This window comes from Penicillium crustosum, assembly GCF_028827405.1.
Source record: "Penicillium crustosum strain IBT 35664 chromosome Unknown utg000004l_segment0_segment0, whole genome shotgun sequence".
In the NCBI taxonomy this organism is placed as follows: domain Eukaryota; kingdom Fungi; phylum Ascomycota; class Eurotiomycetes; order Eurotiales; family Aspergillaceae; genus Penicillium; species Penicillium crustosum.
In genome coordinates this window covers 252,321-272,966 of record NW_026623125.1, presented here as the reverse complement: position 1 = coordinate 272,966, position 20,646 = coordinate 252,321, and the positions used below count along the sequence as shown (strand labels likewise).

Here is a 20,646-nt window from a genome sequence, read left to right as displayed (position 1 = left end):
TCAAATATCAAATATCAAACATGAACAAATCGTCCCTTCAACCACTCTACCCCAACTTCCTAGGAAGGTCTCTCCCAGGGCTATCCCCATCATTGACATTCTCAGGGTTTAGACATTCCCGAGGTCTTCTCTATCTTCCATTTTCTCTCACTAATCTCCACTTTATCTCGAGTTGCTTTCTTTCTTTCTTTCTTTCTTTCTTTCTTTCTTTCTTTCTTTCTTTCTTTCTTTCTTTCTTTCTTTCACTATAAATCCACCTGATTCCCCACGACAACCAAGTTCCCAAAGACCTCGTCCGCGTTTATCCCCACTATACCGACGTTTGACCTCCCTCGCTACTATCGGTTGACCTATCTCTTCTCGGATCTGAAATCAATGATATTGATACTGGCCCTTAGGCCAGCACCCCCAATATCTGATTCAAATGATGGCCATCGAAGCCATCGGCTAGATAATGGAAATGAGGATCCCTAAAGTCTTCGGGGTCGACTACGGGACCATCAGTGTGCCTTGATGTCACAGTTCAAATCAATTAAATCGATGTTGGCGGGATTCATAACACCATCAAGCACTGTTGAATAACCCTCAAATGGTACTTACAGAGTAGTACCCCCAAGAATAGGAGGAAGAGATCAAGGGAAGAGATGATGGCTGACCCTTGTGTCTAGAAGTGATGGCGGCAACCCCAGCTAGAATTTGATTAGTGTATCTCTACTTAGGGTCCAGGAATTAAATTATAAGAGTTTAGACTTAAAACTAATTTCGAATTCCACTGTAAAGCCTCGCTATTCTTCGCTCTTAGGTGGGGTCGTGAACGAGACATTGGGCGCGTACCGCTCCGTCGTCAGCCTAAAGCCTCGGCCATAACGATCTTTGAATTCCGATAAAGGTTTATCATCCAACCCTTCATCTTGCCCAACTGAAGGCGAGCCCCTATGATCGGTGTTCGCAAAATTCACCCTGGTCATATCCTTTGACAACTGTTGAAGCGATGCATCACTAAGATGGCCCCCTACTTGCCTTGTCCTCCATCCCAGTCCACGATTTCTGCCATGAATTATTTTCTCATTGGTAGAGACCATAAATTGAATGGCGTCGCCAGTGGCATAATTATCGATCGTACTAGCATTTTCATCCAAATGGGTCCCGGCCTTCGAGCAGATATGCATGCATTGGCGAGTTGTCTCCCACTCTTCTTGTAACCTGAGCAGTTCTGCAATATCCTCCTGAGAGGCTGTACTAGTCTTTGAATTGGTCACAATTCGGTCCATCAGTATCTTGAGATGATTCTCCAGTTTAGCGGCGGTGTTCAAAAGGCTATTTTTGCATTCCTGCAATCCCTCGTTGGTGACTCTTTCTGATACGCTGCTCGAACTGACAGATTCAGTGGAGTTATCACGAGATTTTCGTAATTGTTGAATCTGATCAATATGGCTTGATAACTGTGCACATATTTCGAGACATTTTTGGGTGCTTAGGCGTTCATCCTCCATCAGCTGAATTTCCCCAGCATCCGTGTTTGACACTCGTGCATTCTTAGCGATAATCTTCTCGAGCTTTTCGTCGATACCCTCCAAATGAGTTTCGAGATCATCAGTGGTGGTTTCAATCATTTCCTTGTAGCTCTCAAGGCTATCGGCTGCGATAGAGGATTGTCGGCTGGAAGGGAAAATTAGCATTAGAGCAAATATAAAGGGCAAAATGAGACCCACAGATTTGCATCGGTGAGGGCAATGATGATAGTTGACTTATAACCAGCCAACATTCGTCTGAAACCATCAATATCTTCGCCCATATACTTTAATTTGGCCCAGTCTCGAAAGCTCGTTTTCCCAGCGCTAGATCGCGTCGAACATTTCTTAAGCTCCTCTTCAAAATCTTTACAGGCATTTCCACATCGTAGGAGGGGATATCCGAGGCTAGTGAGGTTTATATCGGTATTCGCATTCACAGTGTCTCTAAGAGCGCCAAGAACTCCATTCAGAGTCTCGAGCTCTTCTGTCAGGTCGCGTACGCGTTTTGGATGGGATTGATAGCTTTGAACTGAATCGTAGAGAGCAATGCTGGATTGAAATGCAAACCCAGCCAACGCCACCAGGCCAGAAGCTATGCCAATAGGTTCTGCCATTGAACGCCGCTTGATGATACGTAGGTAGTGCTGGGATGGTTGGAAATTGTTTATTCGAGGTGGAAAATTGCGGGGTCCTTCAATTTATATTTATCAATTCGAAATGGGAGGGGTGCTGATCCAATCGGAAGTAGGTCATAAGCGCCCATGTGGCCAGCTTGGTGCTTGGTGGTGTGGCTCGCTAGTTAAATACGTTATATGTTTGTGTATGGTACCGTTATCATGGCGGTCCATCTATCTTCCGGTTTGTAAAGCCTTGGTACTCGACAGACTCGACATTACCCAACATTGAACGAACGCAGTTTTCGGAAACATCTCAACGCAAGGCCTGTGACTAGTAGCTATCTTTCATTTCCAGGCATCTTTGTTACTTCGACTTTCCCCTTTTCGTTCCTCTCCATGCTCAAATGGCTGCGTGGAACTAGGTGCAGCAAATCATTGGACTGATGCACGGTACAGTACCGTTCGATGAGCAGCACCAAACAAGCTTGGCATTCGCTGTACTTGAAGTCGGGATGTCCAATCCCCCACCCATGTCCCTTTACTAAAGTTGAGAATGACAGGAAGAAATATGGAGATGCTCCTTGCTACCACTGCCTGTGGTCAAATGAAAGCCACGAAAGGGCCTGTCAAGATGACGTGTCTGGCTGGCCAGTCTATATACTTTCTGTGCCCCGAGCACCACCAACCGATACCCAACTTGTAATCCGCCCGATGATCTGATATGTCTTCTGCCAGTGGTGGTATAACGAAGAGCCCCCCCGGGCAGTGGTCCGCAAACCAAGTAGCACGATACATAATAGCCAATGGGCCCATCCATCCCCATACATCACAGATGAGCCTAAACCCGAAACCAAACCCTTGCCGCTCGAGCAAACCGCGCAATTCGAACGGACGAAGAACAAGCGCAGTCCGGAACGCCTTAACATACGACGCAGAGCTACATGTGATTGTGAACCCTGTAATGATATACCCCTTGCGGACCTAAAATTACGTTTCAACAGGCGCCCAGTTATGAGGACCTACAGTTACCGAACACAGAATACTGGGAGTCAGTCATCGACAATTTCCGATCCTGCCACGTCGCTCATTTCTGGCGTGCCTCAAAGACACGTGGTTTACTCGTGCTTACGACTGAAAATTACGATGAGAAGCACATTGGGTTAAAGGACGCAGAGGCCGAAGCCATTGGGCTATTGTGCTTGGTCTCTCGCAAATGACCACAGTAGCAGTCTCGTGAGCAACTCCTACTAGTTTCAATAAGATGGGTGGGTCTCGTTAAGGTTCCCCCTACAAGCGAACATGAAATTGTCACACGCAAGTCCGTGAAAGCTGTGAAATGGGTGTCGCCTCGAGAAACTTAGCTTGTGTTGGATCGAAAACTTACCGATCCGATACGAGTCAAGGAAAAGAATTAAACAATGAAGTCTGGACTCAGAACGCAGGTACCATCCTCTTAGTAGTAGCAGGAATCCTTTTGTTAGTTGAGTCAGTCTTTTTACGTGCCTTTTTCCCTTCCATAATGCACTCATCGGATGATTCGAAGTAGATCATCACAAAGCATAGAATAAGACTACTCCTTAGAGACGGGCCGTTTCTGGTAAAGCCTAGAAATAGCGGCGACTCTCCCGCATCTGAATTGGAATGAAAGACGTAGGATGCATGCCAATTCAATTATGTGATGGTGATTGTTTCAAGAGGCATGATCAAATGCTTCTAAGAGTCTACATCGATATTCGATACATGCGAAGTACTTTGGTCTATCTTGCGGATTTCTAATCCGTGTTGATAGCATTCCCAGATTGAATATGATGGGGAGTCATGTCGCAGCCGCCTACCCCACTATGTCTCTGGTCTACTCCAGCTGTTATATATATCTTCCATTATCTCAATCCAAAATCGAAATTTGAGAACTAGCCTTGGACTAAAGAATCACATCGGCATAATAATCCGAGCCTATGGCTAAGATATTAGCGTGAAAATGTTGGGAATCTACAGAGTATACAAAGTGTCCACGATACTCCGGAGCAGTGTGCCCCGCTACCAGCACAGACGATGGCCCACTTTCTAAGCACGACATATCTCTTTGGGCATCGAAGCGGCTATCCTAACGGCTATTGAGATACCGGGTTGCCACTGGATTGGAGTATTTGTACCCGATCTTCGAGTCCGAGGGGTGTGTTGTACGATCGGCGAAGGGGAGATTAGCTACCTAGGTATAATGCGTTGTACATACAGTCAGACGACTGACGATCCAACCACTAGTAAGACCTATATAACGTGGTACAAGCAGCAGTCCCCTAGGTTAAAATCCAAGGCTCCGAAGGAATAGCTAAGACCGGGATTCCAATCTTGGAATGTTGAAAAGTAAAATCTATACGAAGAATTCATTCCTGATTGGCTGCAGCCCTGACTTCCGCAGCTTCGACGCAGATTCCAGGCGATGCCTATTTGATCTTAGATCGGATAATCCTAGTAAACCCCTGTCTATCAAGGTCAGCAGACTGACGATATTTTTTTTTTTTCACTTCCGGCATCACCTAAATAGGTTATCCAGAATGCAAGGTCTTGAATATGCCGATCCTCCATTTTTCAATGCTAAACTAGGATCGTCACTGAGAATGAGATTAAACACCTTGGAAAGAGAATACTAAGAAGTCAAGATCGTAGATCCAGAGAGACACGTGAGAGTCAGAACCCTTATCAGTTGCATCATGACATTTACCTTCAAAAGGAGGGTGTTCAAGACTTGAAAGAAGAAAAGAATAAAAGAAAAACATAAAATCGAGATCTGGGTCCATAACCCCCAAGGATATTTCTGGATGTACGGTGAGAACCCGAACATATCCACTCTTCGCCACTGATGTAAATAGCGGAGAGCTTCAGATAACTATTTTTTTTCTTTATAACCCCTCCACCCCTCCAGGTTCTCATTACTCCCTCCACCTCCACTCTCTTCCCCCCATACATACATACATCATGGCCCCTCCAGCTATCATCGCCCCTTCCATTCTCAGCGCGAACTTCGCCAATCTGGGCCATGACTGCTCCAAGAAGATGGAGCAAGGTGCCGACTGGCTACACGTCGACATTATGGACGGTCACTTCGTGCCAAACATGACCATCGGCTGCCCCGTCGTATCTCAAATTCGCGGTTGCGTTGACCGTCCCTCCGAACCCTGCGGTCGTGGTACTTTCGATTGCCACATGATGATTATGGAGGTGAGTTAATAGACTTTCCCCCCCAATTACCCGCGTCATTCCGGGACGTCATGAGGTCTCCTCGCTGACCATACTTCGCTTCGTGTTAGCCGCATAAATGGGTCGGAGAGTTTAAGAAGGCCGGTTGCGATCTTTACTGCTTCCACTATGAGGCGGCTGTTTCCTCTGTCGCCGCGACCGAACCTACCGATAAAGAAACTACCGCTCGGACTAGCCCCAAGCAATTGATTCGTTATATCCACGAGGAGGGTATGCAGGCGGGTATCGCCATTAAGCCTGATACCCCCGTCGATGTGTTGTGGGATATTATTGAGAGCGAGGACCCAGCCGAACGACCAGACGTGAGTCACTCCTTTTTTTTTTTGTTTCAGGTCCTTTTTTGCCTTTGTGACTATATTTACACACTGATTTATTTCCAATTGCAATTGTACTAACTGCGTTTCACAGATGGTTCTCGTCATGACCGTGCACCCCGGTTTTGGAGGTCAGAAATTCATGGCCTCTGAGCTTCCCAAGGTCACCGCCCTGCGCGAACGCTACCCCGATCTGAACATTGAAGTCGACGGTGGTCTCGGTCTCGGTACAATTGATCAGGCTGCTGATGCAGGCGCCAATGTGATCGTTGCGGGCTCAGCGGTCTTCGGCGCGCAAGACCCCGCCGACGTCATCGCGAAGCTGCGCCAGGCTGTCCAGAAGCGTCGCGGCGCAGAGTTTAGAGACGAAATGGGTATATAGCAAAAAAGGGGTTTTGGGTGTTTTCTTTTATCTTTGGCCTCATTTCAAGAGGTGTTCGCTTTCAAATTTTTTTTATATATTATACATTCCTAATCACGAGTTATGAATGGCATTTTACATGTGGAAGTCAGCTGTCCACACTTTCGAAGTTATTTACATTTTCATACTGAATGTACGAAAAGAATCGATTGTAACCTTGTCAGGCATACTTGATGTACAGATGTCATAATCATCGAATTCGTGAACAGCAACTTCCCCAAATCCTCGAAGTTGCCTACTCCGCGGACTTGTTTGTGGGAGCCAGCCCTGCCTTGGTATCGTCCTTCACATCTTCCGTCTTCTTGGCCTCCTCCTTCTTAGGCTCTGGCTTGAATGCTTGAGGCGCAACAGCCGTCGCAATCACTTCAGCAATAGCATTGCCCTTAGGCTCATTGGGTTCCATGAGCTCTTCTTTATTCTCCACGGCCACATCAATGATCGGACTCGGCGTCTCCTGAATCGGCTCGGACTTCGCCTTGTCTGCGGCCTCTTTGCGCAAAGCATCAAGGTTACCCGTGGGCTCTGCAGAGATGGACTGTCTGATCTCATGCACCGTTTTGTCTTGATCCGCGTTCTCGAGCGTAGACACCCTGGACGAGCGATGGTGTCCAACCAATCCGAGCACCTCTGCATTATCCACGTGGAAGTTTGCTGATGATACGGCCGCTTGTTCGGGAACTAGGGTCGGGCGTTTCGTGGCCTTCGGTGAATCGGGAGCGGTGTCGGGCAATTCGGGGGCCACTGAACCGCGGTGCGCACGGCTGGCAGCAGGTACCTCTGCAGCCTGTTCTTTCGGCTCTTTCTTATCATCTGTCTTGGCCTTCGCCTTGGTGGCAGCCTCCGAGCTGGCCTGGCGCAACGCCAGAACGGCCGTATCATCCTTCTTGTCTTCAGGTTCTTCGGGCTTGGTAACGGGAGGGGTTTGAATCTTGATCGTGGAGGGTTTCGGGGTGGCGGGTGTCGGCTGGGCTTTGGTCTCGGTCGCTGCTGGGGCAGGATAACTGGTGGCGGGCATCCCCCTAGATCTTGTACGCTGTTTATTACCATGCGTAATTCGCCGAACTCGTTCCATTCTTCGACTTCTTCTAGATCCTACAAGTCGGGTGGGGTTAGCACTGTGATCCGGGTATAGTGTGCTGCGTTGAATTCTGGCATCCATGCAAGGGGCCTGTCACATACCCCCACAATATCGCCGTACTTCACCAGCCCTGGAAGCTTCTTGCCCTTGGAGCGTCGGCCCCAGAGCTTCCGGGCAGCTTCATCGGTGGCAACATCAATGGCGCGGAAGGGCAGTTTGTTCGCTTTGAGGATTGTCTCAATTCGGGAGGTCGCGGTGATGATGTGCGATGACCCCGCGGTCAGAGAAGTGTAGAGGTAGAGGGTTGAGTCTGGCATGGTGGTGTGGTGGTGCGGTGGTATGGTGTTGAAGATGGAATTAATGGGGGTTAAGGATGAGGGAAAGGGTCTTTGGGAGGAAGTTTCAATTCATTCAGGGGTTGATCTCGTCTTCTTTGATTGAACATCTATAGGAGAAAAATAAATTATTTCCCCCTGGGGGATTTATTATGACGTGGCTTGGGTATCACGTGCAGTGGAATGCTTTATCGATTTCACGGCAAGATTCTCCTCTTTTATATAGCATCATTATGTCCCATACTTGGTCTATGATGTATTCTAATTCCTATCATTCAAGCACTATCTCCCCACAATACGAGCCGTTCCATGTGTCCAACGGCTATCTGCCCTGGAAAATGGGCCCCGGTGTGGCAACTTGACGTCAGATCCAGAGTTGAATATAACTTAGAATATTCTGGTGAATTTCATCTTATTTAGTTTAAGTCTAAGACTATGCCTATTAATATAGGTGCGATGTACTATATAGTGAACGTATGACCCGGCATTCCTAAAAGAACATACGCCACGGATAGCTATAAATGTCACATGTTCACTATCAAGCATCATTATCTGGACTAAGTTGAGTGCATGATAAGCATGTCTACGCACGATGTATAGGCACTGATGAAATGTTGGGTAATAAGTAGATTTTCGAACGTCAACTAGAAGCAGTCACTGGGCACTTCTAGTACTTCGGTCACTTTCACTATTGGCTATTATATATATGGCGGTTCACGAGGTCGTTTTAGGTATAGTAATCCAATCATGGGAGTGCTATTGATAACGTTTTGGACTGGAACATCATTTTGGCAAAATAATTACCGATATATAACGAGCCTATCTCGAACCGTATAGCAAGAATAACCTATTCACTGCCCGAGAGTACCCAACAACCGGATGTACTTTGTGTCTTGTTAGTGTAATGACAAGGGCTCTCTTTTCCAAGATGTATCGCAGTGTAGTGAGATCACACACGCACAAGATATAGATAGAATGCACCTATAATAGATCCTCGTGCCGGCTGAGTATCAACAGGCGTCAAATTGAATCAACATTAGGTGTCCCTGTCTTATAGCAGGAATATATATCCACACCCTTCTAGAGGAAGGTCTGAAGAGCCTCAAGGGACGCGTCCTAAACTAGAGGCGTAGTTACATACATCAAAGACCAAACCAATCATGCAAGTAGACAAAGAAAATTAACCTACTGACTCAAACATCCAGCCTACTTGGAAACTGGGCCGTAGGACTTGCATGGCGTCTTGATCTGTGCTGACATGCGCTTTCTACGAGTCATGGAACACTGCAGCTCGACTGAATCGGCGTCTGAGATCTATTTCCATTGGAAACAGCTCACACCTTCTATCGCTTATCGGCAAATTGGTTAAGCTGTCCTATATCACGCGATCAGCATAGAGAAGTAGGCTGCATTTGCATGCGTTGAAATCCCGGGGAGGGCTGGCAGGTGGTTGCGAGGTATTGCAGAAGTATACGAACTGGAAAAGCACAGACATGGAAGATATAGATTCTCCAACGGCTCTATCCCCAGCCCAATATGCCTATGAGCTCAGGGAGTCCATACCATCAGCTGAGGTTTGGGCATGAGGAGCATACTCATATTCAATCAATATGTTTCCCGTTTCAGTGCCATGCATCGGAATGACTTCTGCCTGTGCACACACCCTCTAGGAATTTATAGCCTATCATCCAAGGTGGCTCAAAGGTGGCTTCATCTTGGAAGTTTGCAAGTCTCACATGTGACCTATCCTATTCAAGACAACTTCTAACTGCAGGTATCAGCTCAGAAGCTCTGAGCATTAATGCAGGGGTAGACTTATCAGCGTCTGGGCTATGTAACGCCTGCAGTCCTAGACGAGCTTTTGACATGGATGTTGCACTGGATCGACACAGGGACTCTGTGTTCTGTATCTCCATTTCCCCCATAAAATGATGGAATCTGTCAAAACAGGTCAGGGGATGAGGGTGTGAATTAACGGTGAGAGCGAAATTCGTGTTGAATGTTGGGAGGACCCTGTAGGCGATAGATCATCAAACTGAAATTCGCCCATTCGACGGGAGACATTATTCCGCCTGTCTCGGGACGGGAAGAATGATACATCGTAAATGAAATTGTCAACTACAGTGAAGGACTCCCCCGTTAGGTGTGAGTATGCCCAGCCCGGCGATCCCCGCTGACTACCCCGTACTATGTGCTCGTTCATGAAATCCTATCCTGAAACAGAGATTGACGTGATGGATCACCTCTACTTACAACGTGGTTGCGGTAGTCCGTACTTTGTCTCTTTCTTATAATCCCGAGATTACCGCTTAGTCTAAGAAATCCAATGTCAGTAGTTGTCAACGCCCAGGATCATCATCATAATGGAACCATAAATGTCCAACCATTATCCGATCAGGAGACTGATCCACCCAAAATCGTGGAGCCTCTGTACTAGTATCGCACCAGTAAACCCTCGTTTCTCCCAAATAGTGTCCGTACAGCCAGCCCATCACGTGGAGTGGATGATCCATCACTAGTGTGTCGCAGACCCTCAGTTGAAAGAGACCATTATTGGGCACATTGAGTCCTCCGTAAGCCGAAAATAACTCTCCGAGGACCTTGAACAGACAAGAGCAAACAAGAGCAAACTGGTTTTATAGGCCATCCCTGAACAGCCACAAGCATAAAAGGGGGGAACCGTGGGACTGCGGCGGGAGTGACCCACGGTAACACGTGAATTGAACCGTTCTTGTACGACTCACTCTATTTCCTCGGGGATTTCGATATTAATTCATTAATAAGTGTGCTATTATTGTTTGACATCTCTGGTTGGGCATTGGGCGCTGAACTGGGGAGCCAAACAGCATCTGCAGGATGCCCCCGGCTGTCACACCAGACGACGTGGCAGTCTGTCGCCCGAGCGATCTTGGTCCGACCGTAGTAAATGGATAGGGAGGGTCTCGGGGTATGGCTGTGCTAGACGGACAAATGGGTTGATTTTTGCGGTTTCTTTCGGGCTCCCGCTGTAGGCGCATGCTACTTAAGGGAAAAGTGACTTGTTTATGTATTGTGCCATGTACTCTGTACCCCAGGGTCGACATGTATCGGGTCACCTTTTCGTAAGCAAGGACACATTTGCTGGCTCGGGTCACTCTCGGGCTAATCCGGTTCGCTGCCTCACTTTTTAATTCTTTTTTTTTTCTCGGCCGTCTGCAGTTTCTCACACAGCAGGATTCCGCTTCTAGGAGTAGTCGGTTCTCTCACCCGGGGGGTATGCCTTTGGGAGATGGCTTGGAGATGGCTTGCTGATGGCTGACCTCGACACGGATAAAGTTTCAGGCCATAGAATGGAAGAAATAGGAGAGAAAATAGCGAAATGAGGAAATACATCACCACCCGAGCATCTTAGAGTCCAGACCGATGATCGACCTCCATGTTTCTTGGAGTATTGTTGAAGTTGTCTTCTACTAAATGCCAACCCTCGTATCTCATTGTGGGGAGTGTCCTTCATCGTCGATCTGAACTTTTGTTCCTTCTCTTTTATCTACTCGTCTGCCCAATCTGCATCTATTTCATCTCCCAACTCGCGATACTACTGTCTAATCGTTTTCTTCCCCAATCCTTTACTATACAAAGTACATTTATCTCAACGCAGATCTTCTCCATCTTGATTGCATTGATAAGATCTGCCATTCCGCCTACCATCAGCTTCGATTTAATTTTCTATTTTCTATTGCGCTCCCAATCTACGTACGTCTTTCTCTGTCGCCGGTTTTCACAAACCATGCGCTAACTATTCACAGAAATACAACCCACCTCTCTCCATCCATTTGACTACTGATAGACAGTTACTTTCCCGGCCATTGTGACGAGGAACCAACCGCCATGACTGTCAATCTGGATGACGAACTGTTCACCAGTGCCATCTCCGGATACTACGAAGCTTTTTTGGTTGAACACTCCCACCTCCCGGAATCTGAACGAAATCAGCTATGGATTGAAAGGCTAAGTCAGTTCATCCCGGCCTCCAATGACGGGGATTCCAACTGGCAGCATGCTGGAAGCCTGGGGAAACGGACTCGATGGGATGCGACACCACGGACGTTGCCATACTCTGATTCCGGTCTTCCTCAGGCAAAACGGAGAGCCACCGTACGTGTGACCTTGGTTACTTGCTCCAACCTTATCTGCTCCGCCCCTCCTGAGCTCTCGTCTCCTAATCCTAACCGCCATTCGTCCTTGGATTGACAATTGGCAGACCCCGGATCTATCACTCGACCCAATACGCGACATCTCCCACGTCTCCTCCCCCGACATACCTCGGAACGGCGCTGCTTTCTCGGGACAAGGCTCCTATCGACACACGGCCATGGTGCGCTCCCAGAGCCAGCAAATTCCGGTCTCCCACCAGCACCAGCTAGCTGGTGCCGTCATAGGTAAACGCCAATCCGTCGGTCCGGTACGGACCCATCGTCGCCTCGACCATGTCGACGAATTTTCACCATCCGAGTACGCGAAATATTTGGACGCTTCTCCTAGTCAACCCTTTGACTCGGCCTTGACTTTGGGACTTGCAAATATTGGACAAACTGGACCATCGTTCCCTCAATACCCTGACCGGACGTCCCCCTGGATCGACCAGGCCCCAGCAGTTGCGCCGGAGATGTCCCGCAGTACGACCACCGACTCCTTAGTCGGCGGAATCAACATGTTCCGCTTCGACTCCACTGGACCACCCAACTATCAAGAACCGACCAGCTCCGTCCCGCCAGAGTGGGTGCCAACATCCACTTCCGGCCTGCCATATCAAGACCCCTTTCTCTCCCCTGTGTACCCTGACATAGATCCCACATCCTCTTCACCATTTTCCCACCGATCTGCCCTCTCCAACTCGTCATTCTCAGCATCAGCTCCCCCAACCACCTCCTTCCGCTACCCAGTGCCCCACAACCGCCTCACCATCGACTCCATCGACGGCAATAACCTGGCAACACAGCGTTCCCGCGCGGCGCGTCGTACTAAAGAGCAAATTGCCCAGGCTGCGCGCCCTATTGCCCCAAAAGTCGAGTCCGTCGAGAGCAGCATGTCCCAAATCGACCCTCACAGGATGCTCCGCATCTCCTCAGCAAACGGCACAACGAAGGAAGTCGCCGCTATCCCCAAGGCCTCAATACGGCGACCCCCGCGACCAAAGACATATTGCCGCATCTGCACAGACCATCCAGATGGCTTCCACGGCGAGCACGAGCTACGCCGCCATATCGAGCGTGTACACGCTACTGTCCGCACGGTGTGGGTCTGCAATGATATCTCACCTGGCAAGTACTTCCTTGCGAACTGCAAAGCTTGTCGCAATGGGAAGCGCTACGGCGCCAATTATAATGCTGCTGCGCATCTGCGTCGCACACATTTCAATCCCTGTGAGCGGGGCCGTGGCGGGCGTGGGAAAGATAGTGAAAAGCGCGGTGGGAAGGGTGGAGGTAACCAGCCTGGCATGGATGTGTTGAAACATTGGATGATTGCCGCTGAGGAAGTTACCGATGAGGCGGCTGGCGGTGGCTCAACCTCGAGGCTTCTGATTCGGAATCCTAGTCGTGTTTCGACAAAGGATCCTGGATATCAGCTTGCTGTTGCTGCCTGTCGTATGGTGGAGGGCCAGCCTCCCTATATTGTGCAGTCAGCTCTGCTGAAGGAGTCTGACCAATTCCCCGAGTTTCCTGATGCGCCGTTTGAGTTTGATTTTGAGCTGGACCTTGATCTTGACCTCGACAATCAGGACTCGGTGAGTTCCCAGTTCTCGGGTTTGCAGTCATCCTGCCCGCCTGATATTGATTCGTATGTCAAGTGAGCGATCGTAGTCTGATTTCCCTTTTGCCTGTTCTATGTTCTTTTGCGACTGTTTGGCCAGAGCACCGTTTCATCGGGGTCGTGTACTGTACTTTCGGATGTGGCTAATAGTCAGTCTCCGGGTTAGTGGGGGATTGGATCCTTTTGATTTGGAAAATATTTTCTTTGGCGATATATTATATTTTTGGACATGAGATAATCCGGTGGAGACTAGTTCGTGTGAACTAGCGCGTACTGACAGTGGAGAAGCTCGAACTAATCTTTTTGATAATGGAACTTGAAAGTGTCACAACGTTGCAATGATAACTCCCGAGGCATTCAAGTCCACGTAACTAGCACAAGCATCTGTGTGTTCCATGGTATGAGGGGTCCAAGTACCAGGTACTGCCCAGGCAGCAACAATATCGGCGGTCAAGTGCCAAGAGGCCTGGGCAGCGGACCAATGCTGTGAGTGGCTGAACACCTCCGGCAGTGGAGTCCCGTGTGACCCGGTGGCTGATCCCCAACCAATGGAATGCCACCCAAGGGATGCAATTTGTGGCTGACTGCGTTAGTCAACGATAGGGCTGGAAAAGACTGTGGCTGAACGTTGGAGGTAATACTGTGGCCTAAGTACATGACAGGTACCTGGGGGTTTCTTTATGTGATCCAGTCTGGGGTACTAAGATGTCGGTGTTCCTAGGATTTGTTAGTATGAAAATGAAGGTATTGGCTTGTAAATAACTCGTGAACCGAACGAAAAATAAAAAAATGACCAGGATCAATATTTACTAACGAACTTGGCCCGTGTGGAGAAGAAGGAGAAAGGGGGAAAGACGAAAAGGTACATCGGAGGTACCTCAGCCCTGAGGTCTTGGCAGGCAGAATCCCCTATCGGGCGCACCGGCAAAGTACCTCTCAGGTACCCCAACAATTTCCTTCTCTGCAATACAGTCTCCAGGTGAGTTTACCTAAGTTTTCTCCTTCCTGACACTCTTAACCTCCCATCTTCATCAACCTCACCTTTCATCTTCTTTCCATTGCTTCAGTCACTTATTACGGTGGTTCATCACAGACTCCCCCTTTCGACCAATCTCCGTCTTTTCCTTGTCCCAGGTACGTTGGTTTAACCGCTGTAGCGGCCATCCCTCCTTTGTGACCCTAGTTCGCATCACATCAAGGCGCCGAACCGCCCTATAATGTTGGTTGTTATCAAGTCGCTAATTCGGTCTCCTTCGACTTTAGACGATCATCTTCCGTCGCGATGTCCTATCAACAGCAGCCGCCGCCTCCTCAAGGATACCCCCAGCCGGCGTAAGTCATATCCATCACCACGATATTGGATTCTAGCCGACCTGTTGGGGCCAAACATTTAAGATGCCACATATGACACAGGTCGGCTTCTGTGCGCTTTGCGACCGCGGAAGTTGTACCCTGGTCTGCGGCGAGCTTACATATTGGTCATTACGCTGAACGGGGTGCTGATCAACTTTCAAATACAGATACGGTGGTTACCAGCAGCCACCACCGGGCCCGGGATATGACCCTTACGGCGGCCAGCAAGGCGGATACCCCCAGGGTGGCTATCCTCCCCAAGGCCAGTACGGCCCTCCCCAGGGGCAGGTAAGTGTTGACATAACCAACACCACGTGCTACACATTCTTACTCGTCGATTTACAGATGCAGTACAACAACCAAGGTCAGCCGCCACCACCAGAGCAGAAGAGCGAAAAGGGATGTCTCATGAGTTGGTAAGTATCCATATTGTCCTTGAAAGTTGGAAACAATGCTAATGTGAGCTCTTTCCTTTCAGTCTGGCCGTGATGTGCTGTTGCTTCTTGTGCGAGGAGAGTTGTGAATGCTGCATGGAATGCTGCGATATGTGCTGCTAAGCTCTACGATCAATGACATCGACGATACCTTTCTTCTTGCTGGCGTTGGAATTTCTCGATACGCCCCGCAGCGTTCTGGGACAGACTACTGCACTCTTTCAATTGCAATAATTTATTTTCGTCTCTGTTACATTGCACTTTTGCTTTCTCTGGACAGAATGCTCTCCTGGTGGGGTCAATTTAGCTCCAGTATTTGTTCATCCCATCCAAGGGTTCATTTGATGAATCTTGCAAAATTCCCCATTCGTTGCTCAGATACATTCGCATGGATTAAATGCATAAAACCGTGACTTTCTTGGGGCTCTCTACTAGATCTTTGAATATTTTTTAGAATCTTGAAAATAATGTTATACTACACTACATGTCTGAGCTTTAGCCTGATCTTATTTTCACCAAAGTTTGGGGGGGGAGCTCAGCTTTTCTATATCCCCAAATTATTCTCAAGGTTGTTTTCTGACAAGCTTTTTATCATTTTTATTTAACATAAAACTTTTGCCTTGGGTTTATTTATAGAATATTGGCTGATCTACAATACCTACGTAATAATATGGAAGCGCATCGCTTGGTCTGAGCTAGCCAGTCTCCATGCTGTGTCTAAGCGCCTTGTTCTATGCATTGCTGTCTGGTCTAGTGCATGGTTGCCTGGAATATTAAACCACAGAAGCCCCGAGAATATCGATTTAATGAATTTGTTATTGTTCTGTTTGATCTCGTGTCTGATTATTTGTTAGCTCAAGGAATGTCGATATATACCAACAGCGTTATTGCTATGGAGGTTGGACCAAGCCCACTTGACACTAATGGATTATGCCTCTTGTCCCTAGATGGTGGGGGTGTGAGGGGACTCTCAAGCCTTCTGATATTGAAGGATATGATGATACAGCTTAATTCAGAGCGCGAGGATAGCGAAATCCTCAAGCCTTGTGATGTATTCGATCTGATCGGTGGTACCAGTACAGGAGGGTGTGTATTAACAAACCATTTAGTAATAGCTAGGCTGACATGTGATTTCTAAATATTTAGACTGATCGCCATCATGCTAGGACGGCTGGAAATGGGTGTCGACGAGTGCATCCTTGCATATACCGAATTGATGGAATCGGTCTTCGGCGAGAAAATTACCAATATTCCGGTTAACTTGTCTGGAAAGATCGTATCGCAATATGATAGCAAGAAGCTCAAAAATGCCATTGAGAATGTCATCACTCGCGCTGGGTTGTCACCAACCGACCTGATGAATGATGGGAAGCCCCGTCGCTCTAAAACCTTTGTCTGCACAACCTCCAAAGACACATTACAAGTTACGCGCCTTCGAAGCTACCCTGTGCCAAATGAGATTGCGTTGCCGGCAACGATTTGTGAAGCAGCATTGGCAACATCCGCCGCAACCAGATTCTTTGATTCGGTTTCGATCGGAAATCACCAATTTGTGGATGGTGCATTCGGGGCCAACAACCCCATTGAGGAAATAGAAGAAGAAGCGGCCGATATCTGGTGCACCACGAGCCGGGCTCTACAATCATTAGTGAAATGTTTGGTGTCCATTGGAACTGGCGATCCTGCTAAACTTCCTATGGATGACAATGTTCTTAGGTTTCTTTCAAAGACATTAGTCAGAATGGCGACTAAACCTGAGAGCACCGAGCGTCGCTTCATGTCTCGATGGAGCAATGAAGCAAAGGGAAAACGTTATTTTCGTTTCAATGTGGAGCAAGGACTGCAGCAAGTTCACATGACCGAGTTTGAGAAGCAAAGTGTCATCGAATCTGCGACATATGCCTATTTACATCATTCTTCACAAAAGGCCCGAGTACGTGATTGCATTCTGAATCTTTCAGTAAAAGAAGGTAGGACTTGAAGCTGAAACCTTTACTCTTTTGCCATGGGATGCTGACAACTTCCAGGAAAGACAAGCATTGACTTCGAAACAAATATACGTGTAAGATATGATTCATTGCTCAGAATGTTCATCTTATTGGGACATTGAGTACTAATTCTCTATTAGGAGCATGAAGCTCGAGTTACTCGGCATCGAATTCTGCAAACCATCCACTCATCGGACAGCTCTTGTGGTTATAGAAAGCCTGCAGGCTGGTTCGTCCCATTTGAGAGAAATCCTCGATATGTAGACCGTGAAGTCGTGGGCAAGGTAAAACGCAGATTATTTAGCAAAGACCGAACTGAAAGAATTGCTATCTTTGGCCTTGGAGGAATAGGCAAGACACAAATTGCCCTGGAACTTGCCTATCAAACACGAGACCTCTATCCAGATTGTGATATCTTCTGGCTCCCTGCAGTCGATCTGGAAAGTCTCCAACAGGCATACCAAACAGTGGCCGACCAGCTTGGCATCGGTCTCGATGATACAAAGGAGGATATAAAGAGCGTTGTCAAAGACCACCTAGGCAAACCAAGCAGCGGAAGATGGCTTTTAATTTTTGACAATGCCGATGAGATTGATATGTGGACTGAAAGCAAAGCTTCGACCCCTGGAGGACTGAAAGACTACCTTCCCACAAGCGACCAAGGGGCCATTGTCTTTACCACTCGAAGCAACAAAGTGGCCCAATATCTTGCCACAACAGACATTGTGAAAATTCCCGAGATGGACGAGAATAAAGCTACCCATGTCTTGCGAAACTCTTTGGTTGACAAGGAAGTCCTTCACGACACCGAGAGTACACGGAAGCTTCTCAACCGGTTGACTTACCTCCCTTTGGCTATTGTGCAAGCTGCTTCATTTATCAACGAAAATGGAACTACACTGGCCGGTTATGTTGAGCTTTTGGATGGACAAGAGCAGAGCGCCATTGATTTGTTGAGCGAAGACTTTGAGGATAAAGGTCGATACCAAAATATTCGAAACCCTGTTGCGACCACCTGGCTTACATCCTTCGAGCAAATCTACCGACAGAGTCGCCTTGCTGCCGACTATCTCTGTTTTATGGCTTGTATGCAAGAAAAAGACATATTGGTTTCACTTTTTCCTCCACATGCAGGTGTCGAACAGCAGAAAGCGATCGGTTTGCTCAGCTCTTATTCCTTTGTACGCCTGACGTATGGAGATTCTCGCCTCGACATGCATCGTTTAGTTCATCTTGCAACACGAAATTGGCTACAGTCAATCGGTTCCCTCCGACAATGGCAGTCGTATGTGTTGATTGGGTTAAATGCGCGCTTTCCCAACACTGATATCATGTATCGGAGTCAATGGCGAGCTTCGGTACCCCATGCCATTCGGGTCCTCACTCTGACAGAAAAGGAAGATCCCATACCCGAAAGAGTCCACCTTTTACTCAAGGTAGCTAGATGTCAAGTTACTGATGGAAGGAACAAAGAAGCCGAGACCCTTTACGTTGAGGCCGTCCAAGTTTCGGAGACATTATACGGCCCCGATAGTGTAGATGCACTCGCGGGGATGTACGGGTTGGTGAGTAGCTATTCGCGCCAAGGCAAGGCGGAGAAAGCAATTGAACTATGCGAGGAGATGGCGGAGACACAGAAAAGACTTCATGGCCCCCATAGCATCGAAACTATGAGGGCTCTTTTCCAGTTATCGGGTATGCACAGCATCGCTGGCAACTATGATAAGGCGAAAGAGCTGTGCAGGAAAGTCATCCCACACTATCTCAGGACACTTGGCCCAGGTTCCATTGAGACTCTCGATGCTATATTTTCCCTAACCTTGACTTATGTCTACGATGGACAGCTCTTAGATGCCACGGAGTTATCTATCCAGTCATTGAATATCCACAGAAAGGCGTTCGGGTCGGACAATACTCGAACGCTTGCGGCCATGTGTGGAATGGGCGTCATATACTTGAAAAGATGGCAGCTTAAAGAGGCCGAATCATTGTTTAGAGAAGCATTTGAAACTCAAAAGCGTATCTTCGGAAGTGAACATCCTGACACAATCACGTTCATGGCTTGGCTAGCTACCACATGGAGGTATCAAGGTCGGCACAAAGAAGCTGTTTCCTTAAGAACAGAGTGTGTCCGTTGCTGTGTGCAGGTCTATGGTTTAGACCATGATTATACTCGGGTTCACTACTCATACCTGGAGTCATGGACTAAGTTCAAGTATGTTTAGTTCCGCCACTGATATTTGCGATGAATGTACTGACCAGGTTATACAAGGACCCTGCACTCATTCTTACGCAACAATCTCCCTCATATTCAGCGTTCGGATATGATGCTGGAACGAAGGAGCCATTATCCTAAAGTCAAGGTGTATGGTCTCTGGTACGCTCGACGACAGCCAAAAAATGATTCTTTGCTTCGTGAAATCCAAGAAGCCGTGAAGGGCATGTCCGTGAACAGGCAAATCTCGAGTGGTGCAGTCACCCTGATTGATGGCCAGACGGCCGAAAAAGATGTGACGGGGGCATTTCAACAACCCTCCTAATCATCTGTTTGAGGTCGCGAATTGTTTCAAGCTCAATAATTTCTCCATAGAACTTTGATGTATTTTCATTCTGGTCTAAATTAAACATTATTTTATACATAGTTGAAGAGAAAAATGTGAATAAGAAGCAAACTCTCTATTGGGTCATTGAAACACGGTCGGTATGGAGGGGAATCTGCTAGGTAATCTGTGAGAGGCCCCGCAAGGAGTTGCTTTTGCGTCTAGTGACCCCGCGCTTTTAAGTCATGTCCGTCGCGCACAAAAACCATACTTATTGTCCCAAAGATTGACGGCAAACGAAATCCTTGCCCATTGGCCATAACACTAGAACCAACGGAGTAATCTCGACCCGTTGCAGAGTTCGCTATGACCGCGTCCCCACCCGCGAGCCCTCGGACGAAACGATAATAAGTGGTTAGCCCATTGTCTAAAACTATTGCCCGAACGAGGCTGCCCCGTGCGCTTTGCTGTATCAGGTTGTCATGCAAGACACCCGAAGCAATCTTCATTTGCGCGAATCCCATTTGCGATCCATGGGGATTTGCCTAATTCATAAGATGGGCCGATGAACTAATAAGTAGTAGTGATACTTATAACTCGACTGTGACTTCTAAACCAATGGAATCTTTAGAGCAAGCTCAAGAGACACCGGCTGATCAGGACGGATATCTCGGTTGGTTATACTGGATCCGGCCCAAATCTGATAAGAAAAGAATTTTCCCGGAACTCATCCGGGTTCCTGGTTTCTTGCGCGACAAGCGAGACAATTGAGGGAATTACATGATTTATGACCTGAAAAACTGAGAACGTATCCACAGTTAATATTGAACTCTGGAAGCCAAGAGGCCAAGCGAAGCTTGAGACTAACGATATAAAGCTTGTTGTGGAAGACGCTTACCCGTTATGGCCTAGTGCTCGCTAGATAAGATGAGGGCGACATCTGATTAGATCTGCCCTGGTCACTGTTGTTTCTTGGTGGATCCAGCACCAGGCTAGCAGCCCTG

At 47.8% G+C, this 20,646-nt stretch overlaps 6 protein-coding genes across 6 annotated transcripts; 4 read left to right on the top strand and 2 right to left on the bottom strand.

Annotated features, from left to right (window-relative positions):
* Window positions 1–785: 785 nt before the first annotated feature.
* On the bottom strand, window positions 786–2,128 carry N7487_009147 (uncharacterized protein; the record flags this gene model as incomplete). Its single annotated transcript, XM_056876877.1, has 2 exons — window positions 786–1,659; window positions 1,713–2,128. 2 exons carry the CDS (start codon window positions 2,126–2,128, stop codon window positions 786–788), a joined length of 1,290 nt encoding a protein of 429 aa, XP_056725457.1.
* A 2,949-nt stretch (window positions 2,129–5,077) lies between these two features.
* N7487_009146 (ribulose-phosphate 3-epimerase RPE1) lies at window positions 5,078–6,076 on the top strand (the record flags this gene model as incomplete). Its single annotated transcript, XM_056876876.1, has 3 exons — window positions 5,078–5,350; window positions 5,440–5,691; window positions 5,798–6,076. Coding segments are annotated over exons 1-3 (774 nt in total), but the record flags the coding sequence as incomplete, so codon positions are not given.
* Window positions 6,077–6,359: 283 nt separating this feature from the next.
* N7487_009145 (uncharacterized protein) lies at window positions 6,360–7,541 on the bottom strand (the record flags this gene model as incomplete). Its single annotated transcript, XM_056876875.1, is given in 3 exon segments — window positions 6,360–7,157; window positions 7,169–7,216; window positions 7,304–7,541. The coding sequence occupies 3 exon segments, from the start codon at window positions 7,517–7,519 to the stop codon at window positions 6,360–6,362; spliced, it is 1,062 nt and encodes a 353-aa protein (XP_056725455.1). The 5' UTR covers window positions 7,520–7,541.
* A 3,727-nt stretch (window positions 7,542–11,268) lies between these two features.
* N7487_009144 (uncharacterized protein) lies at window positions 11,269–13,367 on the top strand (the record flags this gene model as incomplete). The annotated part of the gene is made up of 2 exons (XM_056876874.1): window positions 11,269–11,671; window positions 11,778–13,367. Exons 1-2 carry the CDS (start codon window positions 11,405–11,407, stop codon window positions 13,365–13,367), a joined length of 1,857 nt encoding a protein of 618 aa, XP_056725454.1. The 5' UTR covers window positions 11,269–11,404.
* A 1,242-nt stretch (window positions 13,368–14,609) lies between these two features.
* On the top strand, window positions 14,610–15,391 carry N7487_009143 (uncharacterized protein; the record flags this gene model as incomplete). The annotated part of the gene is made up of 4 exons (XM_056876873.1): window positions 14,610–14,659; window positions 14,848–14,968; window positions 15,026–15,096; window positions 15,159–15,391. The coding sequence occupies 4 exons, from the start codon at window positions 14,610–14,612 to the stop codon at window positions 15,235–15,237; spliced, it is 321 nt and encodes a 106-aa protein (XP_056725453.1). The 3' UTR covers window positions 15,238–15,391.
* A 585-nt stretch (window positions 15,392–15,976) lies between these two features.
* Window positions 15,977–19,642, top strand: N7487_009142 (Acyl transferase/acyl hydrolase/lysophospholipase; the record flags this gene model as incomplete). Its single annotated transcript, XM_056876872.1, has 5 exons — window positions 15,977–16,200; window positions 16,261–17,084; window positions 17,142–17,176; window positions 17,243–19,317; window positions 19,375–19,642. 5 exons carry the CDS (start codon window positions 15,977–15,979, stop codon window positions 19,640–19,642), a joined length of 3,426 nt encoding a protein of 1,141 aa, XP_056725452.1.
* Window positions 19,643–20,646: the final 1,004 nt, after the last annotated feature.